A 21,338-nucleotide genomic window follows, 5' to 3' on the forward strand; every position below is an offset into this window, starting at 1 on the left:
TAACTACATATCATAGCATCAGTCAGGATTGGAAGGGACCACAAGGATCATCCAGTTCCAATCCCCCCTGCCATGGGCAGGGACACCCCACACTACATCAGGCTGGCCAGAGCCTCATCCAGCCTGCTCTTAAACACCTCCAGGGACAGTGCCCCAACCACCTCCCTGGACAACCCATTCCAGGGCTTCACCACTCTCATGGTGAAGAACTTCCTCCTCACATCCAGCCTGAATCTCCCCACCTCCAGCTTCATTCCATTCCCCCTAGTCCTATCACTACCTGAGATCCTGAGAAGTCCCTCCCCAGCCTTCCTGTAGGCCCCCTTCAGATACTGAAAGGCCACAATTAGGTCGCCTCGAAGCCTTCTGCAGAGTGAACAGCCCCAACTCCTTCAGTCTGTCCTCACAGGAGAGGTGCTCCAGCCCTCTGATCATCCTCGTGGCCCTTCTCTGGACACCTTCCAGCACCTCCAGATCCCTCTTGTAATAGGGGCTCCAGAACTGGACACAGTACTCCAGGTGGGGTCTCAGCAGAGCTGAGTACAGGGGGAGAATCACCTCCCTTGACCTGCTGGCCACACTTCTCTAGATGCAGCCCAGGATCTGATTGGCTTTCCAGGCTGCAAGTGCACACTGAGAACTCATGTTGAAGCTTAAGATTTTAAAGGTATCAGTGGAAATATAAAACCTGGCCTACCTTCAGGTGCTTGGATGCTGAAGTGAGGTGCAATTGCTAAATCTTACCGTTGGAAAGCAAGTATAAAGCTAGAGGTAAGTGAAAACCCAACTTTAAGTTACACATATAGGACCACCACTCAGTGCCTATTTAGACTTCAGTCCTGGAGGTGTCTCTGCAGCACTGGAACAAGCACTGGAACTGAATTTAGCTCTGTTCTACACATGTGGAAGGGTTGACTGTCCTAAATAACTGAAATAGGATTTTTGAATGCTAAGTTACTGATGCTGTTAACTAAAGGTTTACACTTCATTTCTCTAAAGAGTTTGACACAGGTGTCCACTACATTTTAAACCAATAGGAAGTATAAAGCTGAAATGGGGATCAAAAGACAGTAAAAGGCCTTTAACTGGTCCAGCACTATCCCAGGCAACTGGGAAATAGAATTAGCACAGAATAGGTGGAAGGGACCTACAGCAATTATCCAGTTCAACTGTCTGACCATTTCAGGTGTGACAAAGAGCACGTTCAGAGCATTTCCCAAAAGCCCCTCGAGCACTGGTAGGCTTGGGGCTTCAAATACCTTGTTAGGAAGCCTATTCAACTGTTTTACCACACTCTTGGTGAATAAATTCCTAAATACCATCCCTTTCCTCTGGAAGTCTCTTCCCTCTCCCTTCTCTGGTGGCTACTTATGGCTGAAAAAGTTTATAATCTCTTTATGAGAAAAATGTGTAGCATAAAAGTAACATAAAGATCTCTTCCCCTTGTCTAGATATACTTATGTTGAAGTCAGCATTTCAGCTGTTCCTTAGCTGTGTCAATACTGTAAAGATGAGTCAAGATAGTTCATCCTCTCAACAAGACAGTATGTCTGTTTTCTTACTAGTAGTGAGGGGCAGAGCAATGCAGTTCCTAGTTCTGTCTGGATTAGGAGCCCCTCTGGTGACATATCACAGAACTGCATTTATAGGGATGTGTTTTTAAACCCATCACCAGCCTTCAGCTGATTATTACAGCTCTTTCAGACAACCCCTGTACTTACTTTTAACCCTTAAAACTCATGGCTTTGTGCTTTACCTGAAAATTTATATCATGTAATACTACAGGCCTTGGGAAGCCCTCCAGTGACTACAGAATTCTAAATAGCCTCCTCAGGTCAGGTATGAATCTTACTTCTGCCCTTCAAAGGCATCAAGATAAGCATAAACCACATCTCAGACCTGCAGCATTCTGCCTTCCTGACACAAGTCCTCTTTTTATGCAACTCTCCTTTGGCCTGTATTCTAGCAGTAAATCATAGCCCTCCTAGCTTTAATTGTTTTATGAGGCCCTGCACCAATGGCCCCAAAGCAATCTAAGAGTGCTGTAGTGCTGTTAGTTGGGAGCTTATTTTTGAAACAACTACTGAAGCAAGATCACGTTACTGTGGTAATATTCAGTAACTTGAGTGGTGTCCCTTTGTAAATCTACTCTCACACCTTCCCTTTGTGTTCAGAGCCTCTTAAAGCTGTTCTATATCCATGCCACTCTGTTTCTGCCCTGAAGACACGCACAGCATTCTTTTGCAATAAAGCATGTTAAGATAAGCCACAACGTGATCATACTGCCAAAAGCAAAGTGAAATGGCATCAAAGACTGAAAGCTGCCTAGGTAACTCCTGAGGTTAAGGAGGGAGCTGTGATACAGAAGCAGACAGAATGAGGATGGACCTGTGCAATTCCTAGGTACTTCATATATTCCTTGCAGCATGTAAGTGCAGTGCTCTGACAGGTGGTGCTCTGATCACTTGTGGATACTAGGACTGTGCCATCTTCACTTTGAACAACAACAGGACTGGCTGGTCAATGCTCAAAAGCAGTCAAGAGAAAGATGTGCATTCAGTTGAAAATGTAACAGACTTACATGCACCAAAAACAAACAACAAAAAAACCTAAACCAAAACACACAGAGGAAACTGCTAAAAAATGACAATGAAACTTCGTGGCACTTGCTTCACACAACATAGAGCTGCAGCTTGGGAAGCACTGTACCTTGCAGCTCCTCAAACAGGTATCAGAAACTGCAACTGCTCCAGGCTAGATCTTTACAGATGAACTAAGCTTCAGTCAAGTAAAGAAATTACTAAATTATAGAAGCATCATCCTGCAGCAAGTCTGACAGCTGAACTCCAAGGATGCCACAGTTCTCACCTTATACATCCCTTAAGTCATGCAAACACACTGCTGATCAAGACACGCTAGGGACCCAGACCACTGATGTCTAACAACCAGAGCTGCTTCATCAACAGAGCTGCACAGAAAGCTGGGGGAGAGAAGGCTGTTTACTGGTGTCAGGGTAATTCTCAGTAGCAATACAGACTGGAGGATGTTGAAATCAAGACCAGCCCTACAGAAAAGGACTTAGGGGTGCTGGTGGATGAGAAACTGGACATGTGCCAGCAATGTGCACTTGCAGCCCAGGCCAACTGTATCCTGGGAGGTGTCCAAGAAGCATGGCCACTCTTCTGCTGAGAGCTCACCTAGAGTACTGTGTCCAGCTCTGGAGTCCTCAACATAATAAGGGCATGAACCTGATGGACAGGGTCCAGAGGAGGGCCACAAAGATCAGAATCACCGAAACATTCAGGTTGGAACATCAGGATCACCAAGTCCAACCAATAACTCTACAAGGTTCATCCCTAATCCCCAAGTACCGCATCCAAACAACCCTTAAACACATCCAGGGCTGGAGACTCAACCACCTCCCTGGGCAGTACATTCCAATGCAAGATGATCAGATGGCTAGAGCACCTCTCTTTCAAAGACAGTCTGGAAGAGTTGGGGTTGGTCAGCCTGGAGAGAAGGCTCCAGTGAGATCTTACAGCAGCATTGCAATATATGAAGGGAACCCATAGGAGAACTGGAGAGGAACGTCTTAGAAGGGTGTGTAGTGATAGGACAAGGTGCAAAGGTTTTAAACTAGAGCAGGGTACATTTAAGTTGGACTCGAAGAGGAAGTCCTTCACAATGAGGGTAGTAAAATACTGTAACAGGTTGCCCAGACATGATAGAGGCTCCATCCCTGGAGACTTTCAAGGTCAAGCTTGATGTGGCCCTGAGCAACCTGATCTAGTTAAAGATGTCCCTGCTTACCAGGGTTCGGTTGGACGAGAAGACCTTCAAGGATCCCTTCCAACCCCATGCATTCTATGATTCTATACAGTCTTCTCCATGGTTTAATGTTTGGTGAGGGTTCTGTTTGCAATGTACTACAAACTTAATACAGCTCTCTTAGAATAGTACTGAGAATATAACTGTTCCCATGTTCAGCAGTATAGTGCAGGGCAACCACAATCATTACAAGAGCAGTAGAAAGCCATACCCTAGATTAGCCTTCCTGCCAAAACTAGGTCAGACTTTTACCCAGTAGTTTCTAGATCAAGTTCTTCCACTTCTCAGGAAGCAGTTCAGGTGCCTACATGCAGGCAGCCAGTGGTTTTTGAAGTTGCCCAAGACACTGCAAACACCAACCAGGGCTGACAGGTATGTTGCAGGTCCAGAGATACCCTCAGGCACCACAAATTACAGTGAATACCTGAATTACTCAGTTTTTAAAGCCCACTATATCCTGTCATCTGATCTACACAGCATCTGTGGAGTTTGAAAAACTCTAAGCCCCTGGAGTTATGCAAAGGAAAATGCACTCCTTAGAGTCTGCCTGCTACTATGCTTTTCCCTATCTTCTTGTCTCTTCAGAGATAGCACTTAAATGCTAAAAATGCCATGCTACTCAGAAGCCTGGCCTCCCCAGCTACCCCTGCAGACTCAATCTGTAGGACTTTGTCCCAAAGTTACTGATTTCTGCATCTGAGCATCAAATTTCAAGTCATGTACTTTCTTCCTTAAGAAGCTGTCAAAGATTGTGAAAGCTTAAGTTGTTACACAAGACAAAATAGCCTTCAGAAACATTTCAAAACCAGAAAAGCAGAAGTATGTTAATCAAGGCTGCTTAAACCTACTTGCTGAAGTATTTGCATTTCTAACAGCAAGAACAAACAAACAAAGTGTAACACACATGTAATAAAGTTGGACTAAAGTCTGCAGTTAAAAGCAGCACAGCAAGCCAATCTAGTTACAGAACCCAATGTACCACAATGAATAATACCAAAGCATTAAGACAATTACAGTGCCAAATACTGCACAGGATTAAACAGCATTGTAGAGGTTAATAGAAGAATGGATGAAACCAAACACTAGCATTACTGAATTCACACTGAAAATATTTAAAGACAATATTTAAAGACCCTAATGGAATGAAGCTGAAGGCGGGGAGATTCAGGCTGGATGTGAGGAGGAGGTTCTTCACCATGAGAGTGGTGAAGCCCTGGAATGGGTTGTCCAGGGAGGTGGTTGGGGCCCCATCCCTGGAGGTGTTTAAGACCAGGCTGGATGAGGCTCTGGGCAGCCTGATGTAGTGTGGGGTGTCCCTGCCCATGGCAGGGAGGTTGGAACTAGATGATCCTTGTGGTCCCTTCCAACCCTGACTGATACTATGATACTAGCCAGCCCAGACTCTTAGGCCTTTCCATAACTCCCTCACACCCAGGGAGCAAATCAGTATCTCTGGGAGTATTCCAAAAAAGATTCTAGGTATCTACTATGCAAATCATAGAATCATAGAATCACTATGGTTGGAAAAGGCCACAGAGACCATCAAGTCCAACCTGTCACCACAGACCTAATGACTAACTAAACCACAGCTTCAAGTGCCACATCCAATCCCCCCCCTGAACACTTCCAGGGACAGTGACTCCACCACCTCCCTGGGCAGCACATTCCAATGACAAATCACTCTTTCTGTGAAGAGCTTTCTCCTCACCTCAAGCCTAAACTTCCCCTGGCACAGCTTGAGACTGTCTCTGTGTTGAGACTTTGTATCTAGGGATACAAAGAAGAAAAAGGTCAAGTAAAGAAACAGGAGTCCCTCTAGACTACTAGGCATACAAGACAACAGACTTCATAGGGAGCTGAAAGGTCCAACTATTTCATTGCACAATCACTATAAAGATCCAAACAGAATAGCTTTTACATTTTAATCACTAGCATAAAAGCTACACTCTGCCTCATCTCTGAAGGATATCCATGGCCAGGATCTCTATCTTTAAAAAAAAACAGTCAAGAGAAGAATCAGTGTACCAGATGCTGTTAGGATTTTGTGGGGGTGGGGTAGGGTTGTATGTTTAATAAGGAGAGAAATTTGAACCCCCTAGTTTGCCAGAGGAAGCTCGCTACATAGCAGCTCACTGGAAAATGAGTGAAAGACACAGAAAAATGAGTGAAAGACACAGAAAAATGAGTGAAAGACACAGAAAAATGAGTGAAAGACACAAAGAACTATTTTGTGGATAAACAAACCACCCCAAACTTATGTCACAAGACAGCAGAGCCTTCTCCAGACAGACAATAACCCCAACTCTCTCAGCCTGTCCCCACAGGAGAGGTGCTCCAGCCCTCTGATCATCCTCATGGAACGCATCCAGAGAAGGGCCACAAGGATGATCAGAGGGCTGGAGCACCTCTGCTGTGGGGACAGGCTGAGAGAGTCAGGGTTGTTCAGTCTGGAGAAAAGAAGGTTCACCTTATTGTGACCTCCCAAAAATCTGAAGGGGGCCCTACAGGAAAGCTGGTGAGGGACTTTTTAGGAGGTCAGGTAGTGATAGGACTAGGGGGAATGGATCCAAGCTAGAGGAGGACAGATTCAGATTAGACATTGGAAGAAGCTCTTCATATAATGTTGGTGACACACTGGAAGGATTGCCCAAAGAGGTGGTGGATGCCCTATCCCTGGAAGTTTTTAAGGCCAAGCTGGATGGTGCTCTGGGCAACCTGATCTAGTGGCAAGTGTCCCTGCCCATGGCAGGGGGGTTGGAACTAGATGATCACTGACATCACAGCCCTGACAATTGTGTATTTCAGTCAGTGCAGATCCAACAATGGCAACAGAGTAAACAAGCACTCGTTTTACAAGTAGAAATATTTTAATTCAGCCTTCAATAAACTGTTATTAATACACATTACACAAGTATCTAGACATGAACAAAACTTCTTACAAGTCCTGCTGTTCCTGCAACAGTTAGCCTCTTTTCTCCTCAAGCTCACAGGAAACCCAAAGCAGAAATTACTTAATATTAATCATTAATGAACAGCAATCTTACCATATTTCCTCACATCCACACAGAGGAAACTCGGGAGAAGAGCTATGCCAAGCTCCAGTTTAGGAACTCAACCAGAAAGGTTTTCTTCCTTATTCAGTGCCACAAGGGCATACTAGTGGAACTAGTGAAAACTTGCTCAGAAAGTAAAGCTACAAAAACCTCACCTCAGCCTTGACTTAGTTTTATGAACATAAATAGTCTTTGGCAAGGAAGACTTAGTACACCTATAATGATGATACAGTTCACCATTACACAACAGTGCCAGGAAGCTGATTAATCATCTTCTGCACCACAGTTTTCCATTCTTAAGACACTGCTGGCTTAAGCTTCAGCAGTCAGAGGATGACAGGCACCAGGCATTTTGCAACCTTCCCTCTTCAGGAAAGAAATGTCCGAACTGTACCCTTTATTGTCCCCCTGCAGATGGGGCACTTCCTCAGGGACGGTGCACATTCCTTGCATACCACCAAGTGACCACACGGAATGAAAACAATGGAAACTTCTTTGTCCATGCAAACTTTACATGTTCTTTCCTCTTGCAGTCTTCTCAATTGTTCTTCCATAGGTAAACCTGGAAAACAAATATTTCACTTTAAGAAGCCTGAGTATATGTGCATTCTAATTAGAACACAGCCAGCTTCCCTTCCACCCTTTAGTTCCTTGTCTGCATTCACTAAATGTAAGATGGGACAGGGAGGGAAAAAAAATATACATTTTCCTGAGCTCAGAAAGCAGCATGCAAAGAACCAGTCTGTACTTTCTAATTCTGAGAGACAATGCTCAGGGATTGGAAGCCAGCTCTTGAGACCAACCAATAGCCCCTCAGTTTAGGAAGGATGTTGACTTGCTGGAGCGTGTCCAGAGAAGGGCAACAAAGTTGGTGAGGGGCTTGGAACACAAGCCCTATGAGGAGAGGCTGAGGGAGCTGGGGTTGCTTAGCCTGGAGAAGAGGAGACTCAGGGGTGACCTTATTGCTCTCTACAACTACCTGAAGGGGGGCTGTAGACAGGCAGAGGTTGGTCTCTTCTCCCAGGCAACCAGCACCAGAACAAGAGGACACAGTCTCAGGCTGTGCCAGGGGAGGTTCAGGCTGGAGGTCAGGAGGAAATTTTACACAGAGAGAGTGATTGCCCACTGGAATGGGCTGCCCAGGGAGATGGTGGAATCACCATCACTGGAGGTTCAGGAGGAGACTTGACAGGGTGCTTGGTTGCATGGGTTAGTTGATTAGGTGGTGTTGCATGATAGGTTGGACGTGATGATCTTGAAGGTCTCTTCCAACCTGGTTTATTCTATTCTATTCTATTCTATTCTACATTTTAGCAAATGTTGTACTTTCCTTGCTTGGGTATTGGAAGTGGCAGTGGTGGCAGTGAAGTATATGCAGGCTTGTGTACTTTTCTGCAGTCTATTAACACATTAATCTACAGGACTAAAAACCAGAGCAAACTCAATCCCATGTCTGGCAAGTTTTTAATCTATTCAGTTGATGGTCAAGCTAGATCTTATGACACTTAAAATCCACCCTGGAAAAGCAGAGATGATGACACCTGCTGTGAAATGCTAACCTACTATTCACTTTCTGGTCTTTACCAAATGCCTGAATGAGAGCTTGTACCAGGGTCAAGCCCAGCATGTGCTTGACTTTGTCAAGCTCCAAAAGTTCTACCTCCTAAGGTGCAAAAGCATGTGTGAGGCATAGGATAGTACTTATAGTAAATAGGCTTGCTTGCAAGACTGCGCACACACAGAACTTTAGCTTAAGTCCATCTTACCAAACAGGAGCTGGAGAGGGCAAAGCATAAAACCTACTTCCTAACCAAAGTAATTTTCTTTTTGTATGATGTATGAGGTATGTGTTCTACAATATCCCTTAAGTAAGAAGATAAAATAGAAGGTACCTGAAATATCTTCTGTAGGAACATACTTCACATTTTTCTCCACTAAAATAAGAGGGGGAAAAAAAAGACAAATCCTAGTCATTTGACCAATCTATATTCAAACATCTGATTATCTTTAGGTTACTGTGCCAGCACTGGTTAGACTTCTATACACTCACATCCTTGAAAGCAAAGCAAAAAGACGGACGTACCAAATAAATCTTTGTATAGCACTGGGTCACAGTCTTGTAGGCAGCTTCTGAATATGCTGGCTGCTTCATTTCCCTTCACTAAAACTGTATCTATCAGTTCCCTTGCTTGCAGTGGTGTCTGAGTCTTTTGCTTAATGACATCGTGCTCAAGTTTGGTTATCACTTTAGCCGAGAGTAAACTCCCAAGGATCGGAAGTACAGAGGTCAGGCGTTGGAATAAAGCCATCCGATTCCTCCGGATTAAGGACAGATCATCTGCAATGCAAAGGGGATTACAGCTTTGTTAGGAACACACCACCCCAAGTTGCATTTCTGCTTAACAATAATGGATACATTCCTTAAAATCTACTTCCAATGGTCACTAACTACACATCATGAGAATAGAGTAGAGAATAGAATAGAGAATAGAATAGGATAAACCAGGTTGGAAGAGACCTTCAAGATCATCGCATCCAAGCTATCATCCACCACCATCTAAGCAACTAAACCATGCAACCAAGCACCCCATCCAGTCTCCTCCTAAATACCTTCAATGATGGTGACTCCACCCTCTCCCTGGGCAGCCCATTCCAATGGGCAATCACTCTTTCCATGTAGAATTTCCTCCTAACATCCAGTCTGAACCTCCCCTGGTGCAGCTTGAGACTGTGTCCTCTTATTCTGGTGCTGGTTGCCGGGGAGAAGAGACCAGACCCCACCTATCTACAACCTGCCTTCATTAATGAAGTCCTCAGTAAGTTTCAGTGGTACTTACATAATGAACAGATGTAAGACAACCACATAGAAGCAGCTTCATCAACTTCATCAATGAAACTTACTGCTCCCCACTCTACTTTAAATTACCTGAGGGATTCTTGTCCAACATCCCTTTAGCAAGATGAATATTCTCACTAATGTTAACTCACAGGTTAACTTCAGTCAGTGGCAGACAAAATGAGGTCTGAGATGTGAACCAAGCTTTTCAAAGAGGTGTCCACCAGAATTATGTATAGGAAAACCAGCAGTGCAACCAGAACAGACAGTACAACATACTTAGGTATTTATACTTTTTAAAATAGTCTTTGACAAGCCAAGAAGGCCAATGGCATCCTGCCTGCATCAAGAATAGTGTGGCCAGCAGGGACAGGGAAGTCATAGTTCTGCTGTACTCAGCACTGCTTAGGCCACACTTTGAGTCATGTGTCCAGTTCTGGGCCCCTCAAGTTAAGAAGGACATTGAGACTCTTGAACATGTCCAGAGAAGGGCAATGAGGCTGGGGAGGGGTTTGGAGCACAAGCCCTACGAGGAGAGGCTGAGGGAGCTGAGGTTGTTTAGCCTGGAGAAGAGGAGGCTCAGGGGAGACCTTATTGCCGTCTACAACTACCTGAAGGGTGGTTGTAGCCAGGAGGGGGTTGGTCTCTTCTCCCAGGCAACCAGCACCAGAACAAGAGGACACAGCCTCAAGTTGTGCCAGGGGAAGTTTAGGCTTGAAGTGAGGAGAAAATTCTTCAGAGAGAGAGTTGTTAGCCATTGGAATGTGCTGCCTAGGGAGGTGGTGGAGTGTCACCATCCCTGGAGGTGTTCAAGAGGGGACTGGATGTGGCACTTGGTGCCATGGTTTAGTAGTCATGAGGTGTTGGGTGACAGGTTGACCTTGATGATCTTTGAGGTCTCTTCCAACCTTATTGATTCTATGAAAACATGTTGTCTAAAGATGCTTTTTTGACAGAACACACAAGTAGGATAAAAAGCAGTCTTCATTCAATTTGTAATTGAGCAGCTTCATTACTGCTTCACAATCTCACAAATAGTGGGGTTTTTTTAGGCTTCAAAACTTACATGGTATTGAAACAGGAACTGTTAAAAGACATCAAATAAACACTGTTAAATAGCTGATCTCTATGCCAAGTCAGACACAGAAACACAAACCCCTGGCCATCTTACAGAATCTAAACTGGTAGAAGTTCATGGCCTCTTCCTGGAGGTGGACATGGTGGCTCAATGATTTAAGTACTTTAAAGAGATGTCAAATTTGGAAAAATAAACTAGTAGAATGTGCCAAGTGATGTCTTTGGGTTCCATTAATTTTATTAACAGAAATATAAAGGCACACAAATTAAAATGTGGCTTTGTTCCTGTGGAGGGAATCAGGCAGTTCTGACCCCTTGGCACCTGTACAAACCAGCCTCCTGACAAGGAATGAAACAGTTCCCAGACTGCTAGCTCCATACAGACCCACACTGTTCTGCTTTGACAGAAGCTGATCCTAACAGCAATTAAACTAAATGACTTAGTGAACAATGATTTAAACTATACATAATATAAACCACCTCTGCTTTCACATTTATCCATGCCTCATGCATACCTGATGCCACTTCCTCAAACTGTCTTTCTTTCTCTTCTTCCCTCTTCTCATCTTCAGCAGTGAGCAGGTCAGATACAAGATCATTCACAGTCTTGTAGTTTTCTCCAGTGGTCAAAATTTTACTCTGCACTGTTTGCTTTATTAGCCTTCTACTGAATCCCATCTCCAAGGCAGCTTTAACCACGGGTGTGTTCATCATGATTGCATCTTCTGAACGACTCTCTCCAGGTTCAAAATGAATAACTAAAGCAAAGAGGAAAATCACTCTATGTAATAATAAAATACCTACCCAACCCCTAAGATGGACATACTCACACTCCCTACACACTTGCACATAGACATGAACACCTGGCATGGAAAATTTCAATGGTTAAATAGATACTTCTTTCAAAATAGTTAGCTTTATAAATCAAAGCCAGTTACTTGGATTCAATTGTATTGAATCCATGATAAACTTCAATCCATGAAGGCCTTCACTAAAATCTAAGTGAATCTGGGGAAACCACCACCACCAAAAAAAAATATCCATTGTCTTAAGAGCTTTTTGTTTCAGTCATTTCTAATTTTTGTGCCTGAAAAATGCCTGGGAGGGAAAACCAAAATCCAGAGTTTATAGTACAAACACTTGCTCTGTTCCAGCTCTTGCTCAGTATTTTCCATTCAACTTACTAAGCATCAGGCATGTATTCTGACTCACTGTTCTTAATCAGCAGGGTCTATGACGTCAAAACCCACTCACCCTCTGGGAGAAGTGGGTTTTTCCACCTTAGGTATAATCCAGCTGAGAAAGACTTGACTTTACCAGTTTTTTCTGCCCTCTCCTTGTCCACTGCTGCTCAAAGAGCATTTACCCAGCTACGTGCCTGAAAATGGAATTGTGTAACTTCTAGTCATGACACCCTCTAGCAACTCTGCCACTAAGTTCAGCATCATAGATCACTGACTTTTCTTTAAACAAGCCATGAAACTAAAACCACAAATGAAGCAGAGGCCAAGCATTCAAAACCAAAACTCTCAGTATGAGCTGCTAGTATGAAAATAAGGAAAATAACAGACAAGATCTCACAATGGAGCCTCCTTGTATTCTGTCCATATAATGTCAAAGCAACCCAACTTCTATCATTAGTTAGGAAAATCTCAGCATTGCTGTTTCCAAGCAAATCTGAGACCTGTTAAGCAAGTCAGCTTTGGACATCCAATCACCAAGTTTGAAGAATGCTGAGTAAGTTTAAAAACATGCTTTAATATACATACTTGGGGGATCAATGTTTTCATCCACAGGCATATCAGAGGTTGACAAGAGCTGTGGAACACAACAGAACTACATTATTATCAAAGTACTGCTTTCCTCCCTGCACATCTTTTTAACACATTCTTCCCTCAATAATCATGACAAGCTTTTCATCTGAATGGAACCCATTGAGTCATGGTTACACAGGTCTGCACATTTGTGTAGCTATATAACCAATACAGAGTTAGTGATAAGCCTTTCCATGAAGTTTGGTTTATTTGTCTCAGAATGAGTTATGGAGAGAAAGAATTCAAGCTGCCCATGACTGATTTCTGAAATAATCATTACTGATCTGCATTACTGATACATAATATTCAGAATTTCCCTTGCCTGACAGGAAGGAGCTCTCTGCCTTGTAATACTTTCTGTAAGTGACCTGTATGGGTTAAACTCTACTAGTCTAAGTACATTATCCATGGTTCAGCATTTGTTTCATTCTTGTGCTCAAAGAGCATTTGTTGTGTCAGAACCCTAGTAGAAATCTAGGCAGAAAGGCAGACCAGACTCCCATAAAACACAACACTCTTCAACAAGGGAAAACCAAAGCAGTAAAGTTTACCTGTTCAAGAAGATGAGGGAACCTGGCCTGAACTTGACTTACAAACTCTCCTCCTTTCACATGAAGCAGATACTCACACCTGAAACAGTGATAAAATGTAGTAAACTATACTTGCTACTTGCCAAAGGAAAACCAAGCAAACAAACAAAACAACAGGAGAATGAAACAGTTTACAAGAACTTAAATACACAATTCCTTCAGAAAGGAAGGAGTTCTCCTAATTGGAAGCTTGATATAGCCTAGGGTCTGGTAACACTTCAACAAAGCTTTTCCACAATGTTCAGCAGTCAGTAGGCTTACATACATAAATGCAACACCTTTACATTCTGCTACCACTTCTACTCAAAAGGGCACATGATGATAAATGATACCACAGCAGCATCACTACAAAGTACAGTGATACATTGCTTCTACAGGCTGGGGTCAGAGTGGCTGGAGAGCGGCCAGGCAGAGAGGGATCTGGGGGTAATGGCTGACAGCAGGCTGAACATGAGCCAGCAATGTGCCCAGGTGGCCAAGAAGGCAAATGGCATCCTGGCCTGCATCAGGAACAGTGTGCAGAGAGGAGCAGGAAGGTCATTGTGCCCCTGTACTCAGCACTGGTTAGGCCACACCTTGAGTATTGTGTCCAGTTCTGGGCCCCTCAATTTAAGAAGGATATTGAGACTCTTGGAAATGTCCAGAGAAGGGCAACAAGGCTGGAGAGAGGCTTCACACACAAGCCCTACGAGGAGAGGCTAAGGGAGATGGGGTTGTTTAGCCTGGAGAAGAGGAGGCTCAGGGGGAGACCTTATTGCTGTCTACAACTCCCTGAAGGGAGGTTGTAGCCAGGTGGGGGTTGGTCTCTTCTCCCAGGCAACCAGCACCAGAACAAGAGGTCACAGTCTCAAGCTGTGCCAGGGGAAGTTAGGCTCAAGGTGAGAAGAAAGTTCTTCACAGAAAGAGTTGCTGGCCGTTGGAATGGGCTGCCCAGGGAGGTGGTAGAGTCACCATTCCTAGAGATGTTCAAAAAGGGACTGGATGTGGTACTTGAAGCCATGGTTTAGTAGTCATGAGGTGTTGGGTGACAGATTGGACTTGGTGGAAAAGACCTCAAAAATCATCCTTATTGATTCTATGATTCTATCTCACATATAACCATTTTTATCTCCTATCCAAATCATGCAGAAGTTGACAACATTTATCACCACCATCAAGGCTAGATCTCTTTGCTAATGTTTAGTCCATTAATGGACTTAAGAGTACATTTACTGACAGGTGTAACAGAAGAAAACAAAGGTATCATTTAACTGTGTACATCAGGCAGTCCAACAGTAGCTGGTAAACTGCCAGTGGAAGACTAATTAAAAGGAGATCTACAATGTGAAGAAACATTATGAGCTTTCCTGAAATGAAGTGCAAGTATTTTTGTTATTAATGTAGGTGGCAATTTAGACAGACACAGGTAGCAATTAGGTATGCAAGTGCCACTTAATTACAGGGAACATTTAAAAGTTACTTCTGTCATTTCTCCAAAGGAGGCACATTAAACAGCTGCTGAAACCATCTTCCCAAGTCTTTCCACACCTAAGAAATTAAACTGCATAAGCTGAAAAACTGGTTGAAGAGCACTCAGCATGGACACAGAACTAGATCAAGGGAGTGAAATGTGCCTTCATTTCTCAGCAGTTTTTGCTCTCCTCATTCCACTTCCTGGCTGCTACTCTTAAAAAAGCATGCTCATTAACAATGTAGCCTCACTTGCTAAAAGAGATTCAGGGATGCACATGGCTTTTAATAATGAATTGGAAAACGCTTAAGGAAGAAATGTGTCAATTAAGGCCACCTTAGCACTGCAGAGCTTTTAAACAGAGGTACATGAAATACATCAAAATGAAGAGCATTATCATAGAATCAGTAAGGTTGCAAAAGAGCTCAGAGATCAACAAGTCCAGCCTATCACCCAACATCTCATGACTAACTAAATCATGGGTTCAAGTGCCATGGTCGCTGCACCCTGGACAGCCTCCTACCATCAAATCTCCCACCAGCCCTTCTCTATTTGAGAACAGCAGGTCAAGCAGGGCCTGACCCTGGTAGGCTCATTTAACAGCTGCATCAAGAAGCTGTCCTCCATACACTCTAAGAACCTTCTGGACTGCCTCCTCTCTGCTGAGTTAAGTTCCCAGCAGATGTCTGGCAGTTTAAAGTCACCATAAGGACAAGATCTGATGATCTTGAGACAGCCTCCAGTTGCTTATAGAATACTCCATCTACCTCTTCATCCTGGTTGGGCAGTCTATAACAGACTCCGACCAGGATGTCAGTTTTGTTAGCCCTCCAATTTTAACCCACAGCCATTCAATCCTTTCATCCTCTACCTCAAGTTCTATGGCATCAAGAGATTCCCTAATATACAGGGCCAACCCTCCTCCTCTTCTCCCTCGCCTGTCTCACCTAAAGAGCTTTATTAGAATAGAATAAACCAAACCAGGTTGGAAGAGACCTTCAAGATCATCGTGTCCAACCCATCAACCAATCCAACCCACCCAAACAGCTAACCCATGGCACCAAGCACCCCATCAAATCTCCTTCTGAACACCTTCAATGACGGCGACTCCACCACCTCCCCGGGCAACCCATTCCATAGCGCAATCACTCTTTCTGTATAGAACTTCTTCCTAACATCCAACCTGAACCTCCCCTGGCGCAGCCTGAGACTGTGACTGAGACTGAGACTGTGAGCTTGTAACTATCCAGTGCAGTACTCCAACTGCGTGAAGTTAAAACTAAGTACAGTATCATAGTATCTGTCAGGGTTGGAAGGGACCACAAGGATCATCTAGTTCCAACCCCCATGCCATGGGCAGGGACACCCCACACTAGATCAGGCTGGCCAGAGCCTCATCCAGCCTGGTATTAAACACCCCCAGGGACGGGGCCCCAGCCACCTCCCTGGACAACCCATTCCAGGGCTTCACCACTCTCATGGTGAAGAACGTCCTCCTCACATCCAGCCTGAATCTCCCCTCCTCCAGCTTCATTCCATTCCCCCTAGTCCTATCACTACCTGATACCCTGAGAAGTCCCTCCCCAGCCTTCCTGTAGGCCCCCTTCAGATACTGGAAGGCCACAATTAGGTCACCTCAGAGCCTTCTTTCCAAACCCACAAGTATTTGAGGCTGTGAACAAACTAGGATAAAGATTTTACAAGTTACCTTGGAAACCACTTTGCATGCTCAATCCACGGATCATCTCCAGACTCCCAGCACCTTAACCCACCATCACAGCAAAAGCACTTGACATCATCGTTGCGGCCTTTAAGGAAAAACAAACAAACACCAACCCACGAGGCTAAATATCCAGCAAAGAGCCACACAATTCACAGGAAACGCTGACACAGCCACATGAATTACATGAAGTCTTCTGTTTCTCTTACCTACATAGTAAAAGCCAGCATCTGCCAGCTGCTCAGGCTGAACTGGAATCCTGGTTGGCCAGTTTATGAACGTTTTCACACGTGCCTCATGGGTCTGCATGCTCACATTCGAAACGTTGAAACTGGGCTGCTCTCGGGCAAGATTTTCCACAAAAGGGCAGTTAGGAAAGTGCCGACGATGCTCTGACACGGCGTTGTCTTTCGGCTCCCAGTTACTCAGCTGACCACCGCAGGTGAAGCAAGCAACTCTATCTGCTGTCCCCAAATAATAAAGTCCAGCCTTTGCCAGATCAGTGGGGGAGAGAAATGTCAGCGGCCACGAGTGAAAAGTCCGTCGTCTGTCATCTTCTGTACTCATAGAAGGATTGTGAAGTTTAGGTCTCAAGAATGAAAGGTCTTCAACTGCCCTAGTAGTTATGGGGTCTTGAGGAAAGCTTGAAAAAGAGCCACTGAAATATTCAACTTGTTCTAAACTTGGAGAAAGCGTTCTGGAATGTAGAGATGGCAAGAGATTGTTTGCAACCAGAGGGGAACAGGCAGAACGAGAGGACAGTCCAAGGTTGTTAACTGAAAGCATGCTTTGAACAAAACTGCAGCTAGGGTAGAGCTGTTTATGTTTTTCCATAGCATTATCTCCTGGTTGCCAGTTGTCCAATGTTAAGCCACAAGTGAAGCACTTAACTTTATCTTGCACACCAGTGTAATAAAATCCAGCACGGGCAAGACTCCGTTCCGAGACCGGCACGTTGCGGGGGAAAGTAGAAAACGTTGACATTCTGTAGAGTTCACAGGACAAGTCGTACTTCAGTTCACAGCTAAAAGCATTCTGCTTCATTATGCTAGCCAAGAAAGGGCTATTCTCCATTATCTTCCAAAAACAACGGGACAAGTCTTCCTCTGGGAAGTAGTTGTGTGCAATTTGCAATAACCCCTGCCTGCACAAAAGTAAGAACCTGAAAATGAAATACTTTAATGTGCAACTTCGAATGTGTATGCGAACAAAATTAGCCTCAGGATCAACAGCCTCAGGATGAATGGCAGAAAGGACCTTCCCTTGAATGGTATAGGCATCACATGCTTTCCTTGTACTGTCTATCTGGGAGAGCTTTGTCAGGCTAGTGCAGGTGGGATCCAGAGGAGGAAAACCTCAACTGGGCTTATCAATTAATAAAGCAAGCAAAATGGGGCCAACTAAAACGACTTAATTTTTAACCAGAACATATGGTAAGTGAGTTAAGAACTATTTCACCCTAGACAACTTATAAATACGCAGCTTGCACACAGGTAAAGATTTTAGTCGGCAAAACTCTTTAGGAGGCTGAAAATAATGGTTTATCAAGCTGCATATGTATATGGGGGGGAAAAAAAAGCTCCCAAGCTGCCACTACTGAACTGGTCTGAGATATTGCTACTAGTAGATTTCCCCCCAAAAATCTCAAGTCTGCATACTGTTGTAATTGTTGTTAAGGCTAAAGTTAGTTTATACTCAACTTCACATATATCGAATACTCAGCTACGAGATAAACAAATCCTATACACTGTCTCTGACAAGGGTGACCTGCCTTAATTAACAAGTCTGGAACAGCCCCAGGCTTTTCTGCCTTCAGCAGGGTCAGCATGAACTGAACAGAGAATGTCAGTTTTAGCCTGGTGCCTTAGTTACAAGTATAGAATTATCAAATTTAACATAAACAGCTTGCCTGATGTCAGGACATTCTAATGTTTTATACTGTCGCATTAATTTTTTTCTGTAGGCCATGTTTATGGCATAGAGAAGCAAACAGAATCCTTGGATTTATAAATAAAAATATAAATCTTTTGAAGCCTCACTTTCTTTACTTATGCACAGAACTACCTCCCAGAGTCCAGACTAAAGTCCCTTCTAAGGTGCCTACGCCTCCATAGTGATTCTGACTGCTCGCAAGAAGAAACTGTAAGTATTTAGAGTTCCAATCATTTAATTATTTCAGGTGGAACAAAACCTGTAAGGAAGAAAAAGAGGAGTGTTTCAAAATATACACAACCAGGTGCATGCAATCAAAAATTGAAACAGGAAAATCTCACTGTAAGCTTTTTGGTAATGTTAGCTAGAAAGTTTCAGGAAGTCAACTTTACATACTGTCATATAGACAGGATTTCACAGGGCTTAGGTTTCCCTGCTCCTGACACATATGCAAAACTGTTTAATCCACAGGCAGAACTTTCTTGACAGATGTTTTGACAGAATTGCCCTGCTTGATGACAAGCTGTGTAACTAAAGGTAAGATCCTGTACTAAAGGAGTTGCTTCCATTTAAACGGTTTTAAGCCTCCTGTTTCTCAAGCAATGAAGATCCAGTTTTATCACACTGACTTTGAAGGGCAGGTCAGGTTGGATGGGGCTTTGAGTAACCTGGTCCAGTGGAAGGTTTCTGTAATGATTCTAGGACATCAGCAAAACTGAGCTTCGCCAAAAACTTCACCCCAGCAGAAGGGCAAAATTCCACAGTTTTAAAACGTCCAATTTTTATCTTTGCTCACATATAGCAGTCTATTTTACAGTATCAGTTCCTAAAATGCTCTTCCAAGAAACAACAAGACAGATACACTTGTCATGATGACACAGCTCTAGAAAAAGAATCACTGACTACTGGGAAACAACAGAGCATTTCCTATTCATCTCAGCAGTTCTTAGTAGACTTATTCTTGATATGGTTATAGTATTACTACTACTAGCTTCTTAACCGCTGAGGATAAGAGTTGCAAATGCATTGTATGAATCCACTCCTTTAACAGAAATGGTGAGACTAAGGTATCAGCATACATGAATGAGTCTAGTCCAAGACATTAAGCCAGTTTCCACACTGGAAAAAGTCAGATACCTGACAGTAAACTGAGACCTTGATAATCCTAAAATATTTAGGAACACTTAAATCCGAGATCCTGTAGTCACGTCCTACCGAACTCTTCTAATATTGTCCTTCACTACAGCCCTGAGTACCCTTGATTTCCAGAGTCACTCCACTCCTTTGTATCATGGCTTTTTACTTCCCCTACCCTGGAGCAACACTTAACGTATTATTTAAGGTCAGATTAGTGATACTTAAGGTACAGCCACCTCAAAACTCAGTTTAATATTCCTCGCCACTCCTCCACCCTCACGCTACCGCCGCACCTGCAGGTTGTTAGGAGCCGTCCCAGGTCACCCGCAAGGCCCTAAGCAACCACCCTGCAGGGCCACCACTCTCCCCTCCCTCTAGTGCCCGACACCACGGCCTGGGGCACAGCAACCCCCTCCCGCCCCAGCTCTCCTCTGCCGCGGGTGGAGCCCAGCGGCCGCTAGCCGGCGCCGCACGGTCGCTGACAGACACCTCAGCCCGCCGCCCCCTCAGCCGGGCGCCGAGACCCGATGCGGCGGAGGCAGCAGCGTCCTCCCGGCAGGGCCGCGGCCCAGCCCCACCCGCACGCTCCTTCCCCACGGACTCACGGTCTCCGGCCGAGCCCCCGGCAGCAGCCGGTCTTGATGCGCGCCCCTCCCTATATACGGTGTCCGACAAGGGGGCGCGGGAGGAGAGGCGCCTCCGGTCGGCACCACCCCTCCCCGGCTGACCCCGAGACGTACGGCACCGGGAAAGCCCCGGCGGCCCTCGAGGGCATGCGCACTCCGACGGGATGGGCGGAGCGTACCTCCTTTCCCTCCCCGTCGCTGCTATATGGGAAGCTGGCGGCTTGGAAGGGTAGTGTGGCGGCCACCTACGGGAGAGAGCGGTGCTGTGGGCTATCTGTGCCTCTCAGTCCTGGGGGCCTCCGGCCTTGGGGGGGACACCTCTCGGTCTTGTGGGGGTGGGAAAGAGGCTCCGGCGCCGTCAGCAGGGGCGTTAGGTACTTTCCTGTCGGCCGGGGAAACCCGCCGCGGCTGCCCGGCCCAGGCCAGGGTGGGGATTTCCAGCCCCGCGGGAGCGGCGCCATTCGAGGCTGGTGGGCGGCCCGTACTCCCCGCCGCGGCGAAGGGGTAACGGCCCACGGGGCAGCGGCCCACGGCCTCGCCTACGGCTTTGCCCGCGGGACTTGGTGGTACCGCAGGCGGAACGAAGCGCGGCTGCTCTGGAGACTGCTTTTTCAAATGCCTCGGACCGCAGTTTGGCTCTCGCCAGCACTGCAATGGGCTGCAGACACAGCCGGCTCGTACAGTGTGCTGCCCTGAGGAGGTGGTGAGGATGGGGCTTGCTGCAAGCCCTGCAGCTTCACCTTTTCTCGTTGAGACCCCGGTAAAACAGTTGCTTAGCCACATTTCCTAATATAGGCAGCTCTGCAGACTGCAAAAAGGGAAACAACGTGACCGATGAAAGACTTAAGTCATTAAAAGTCACGGGGGAAGAACAGGAGGAAGACGAGTATGAATTTCCACTGCAGGGGGTTTATGACAGTATTTCTGCATACAGAAATCTGAAAAACTGCCACGACAGGTACCAGAGCAGTGACTGAGGCTCAGAATCTCCCTGCGTGGTCATGGTCTGACATTTCCTATAAAGAAACAGCAGAGAGAAGGCTTTTAAAAAGCCCCATTTTGTGATGACAGAATGGTAGCAGGCTCCTGACACAAATGAGAAATGAGTAGAAATCAAGGAAGCATAACCTAGCAGCATTATGACAGCGGTGGGTAATTTTCTGTAACAGTTCCAGTAAGATGAATTTGCAAGAGACTCACTCATATCTTTTCTAAAACTGTCAGGTTTGCTGTCATGTGTGATGACACTTAATCCTACATAACAAAACTGCGTCA

The 21,338-nt window shown here is 45.1% G+C and overlaps 1 protein-coding gene across 2 annotated transcripts; it reads right to left on the reverse strand.

Moving 5' to 3' along the window:
- Positions 1 to 6,676: 6,676 nt before the first annotated feature.
- BIRC2 (baculoviral IAP repeat containing 2) lies at positions 6,677 to 17,535 on the reverse strand. Of its 2 annotated transcripts, XM_068145062.1 has the most exons (8): positions 16,578 to 17,535; positions 16,357 to 16,456; positions 13,160 to 13,238; positions 12,564 to 12,612; positions 11,310 to 11,552; positions 8,965 to 9,219; positions 8,774 to 8,815; positions 6,677 to 7,443 (listed from the first exon to the last, which is right to left on the reverse strand). In XM_068145062.1, the coding sequence occupies exons 1-8, from the start codon at positions 17,440 to 17,442 to the stop codon at positions 7,250 to 7,252; spliced, it is 1,827 nt and encodes a 608-aa protein (XP_068001163.1). In that variant the 5' UTR covers positions 17,443 to 17,535; the 3' UTR covers positions 6,677 to 7,249. The 2 variants fall into 2 exon arrangements, with proteins under 2 accessions (XP_068001163.1, XP_068001169.1); XM_068145068.1 differs by lacking the exon at positions 8,774 to 8,815.
- Between the last annotated feature and the right edge of the window lie 3,803 nt (positions 17,536 to 21,338).

This window comes from Melanerpes formicivorus, unplaced genomic scaffold (genome assembly GCF_026170545.1).
Source record: "Melanerpes formicivorus ecotype bairdi unplaced genomic scaffold, bMelFor1.0.p_v2 SCAF_1, whole genome shotgun sequence".
Taxonomy (NCBI): domain Eukaryota; kingdom Metazoa; phylum Chordata; class Aves; order Piciformes; family Picidae; genus Melanerpes; species Melanerpes formicivorus.

Excerpts from the sequence above, each read along its gene's own strand:
- BIRC2 (XM_068145062.1), bottom strand. The coding sequence starts at position 17,442 with ATGGAGAATAGCCCTTTCTTGGCTAGCATAATGAAGCAGAATGCTTTT. Across the intron at positions 13,239-16,356 it reads CATGCAAAGTGGTTTCCAAG|GTGTGAGTATCTGCTTCATG; the intron begins GTAACTTGTAAA and ends TCACTGTTTCAG. Across the intron at positions 8,816-8,964 it reads GCTATACAAAGATTTATTTG|TGGAGAAAAATGTGAAGTAT; the intron begins GTACGTCCGTCT and ends CTCTTATTTTAG.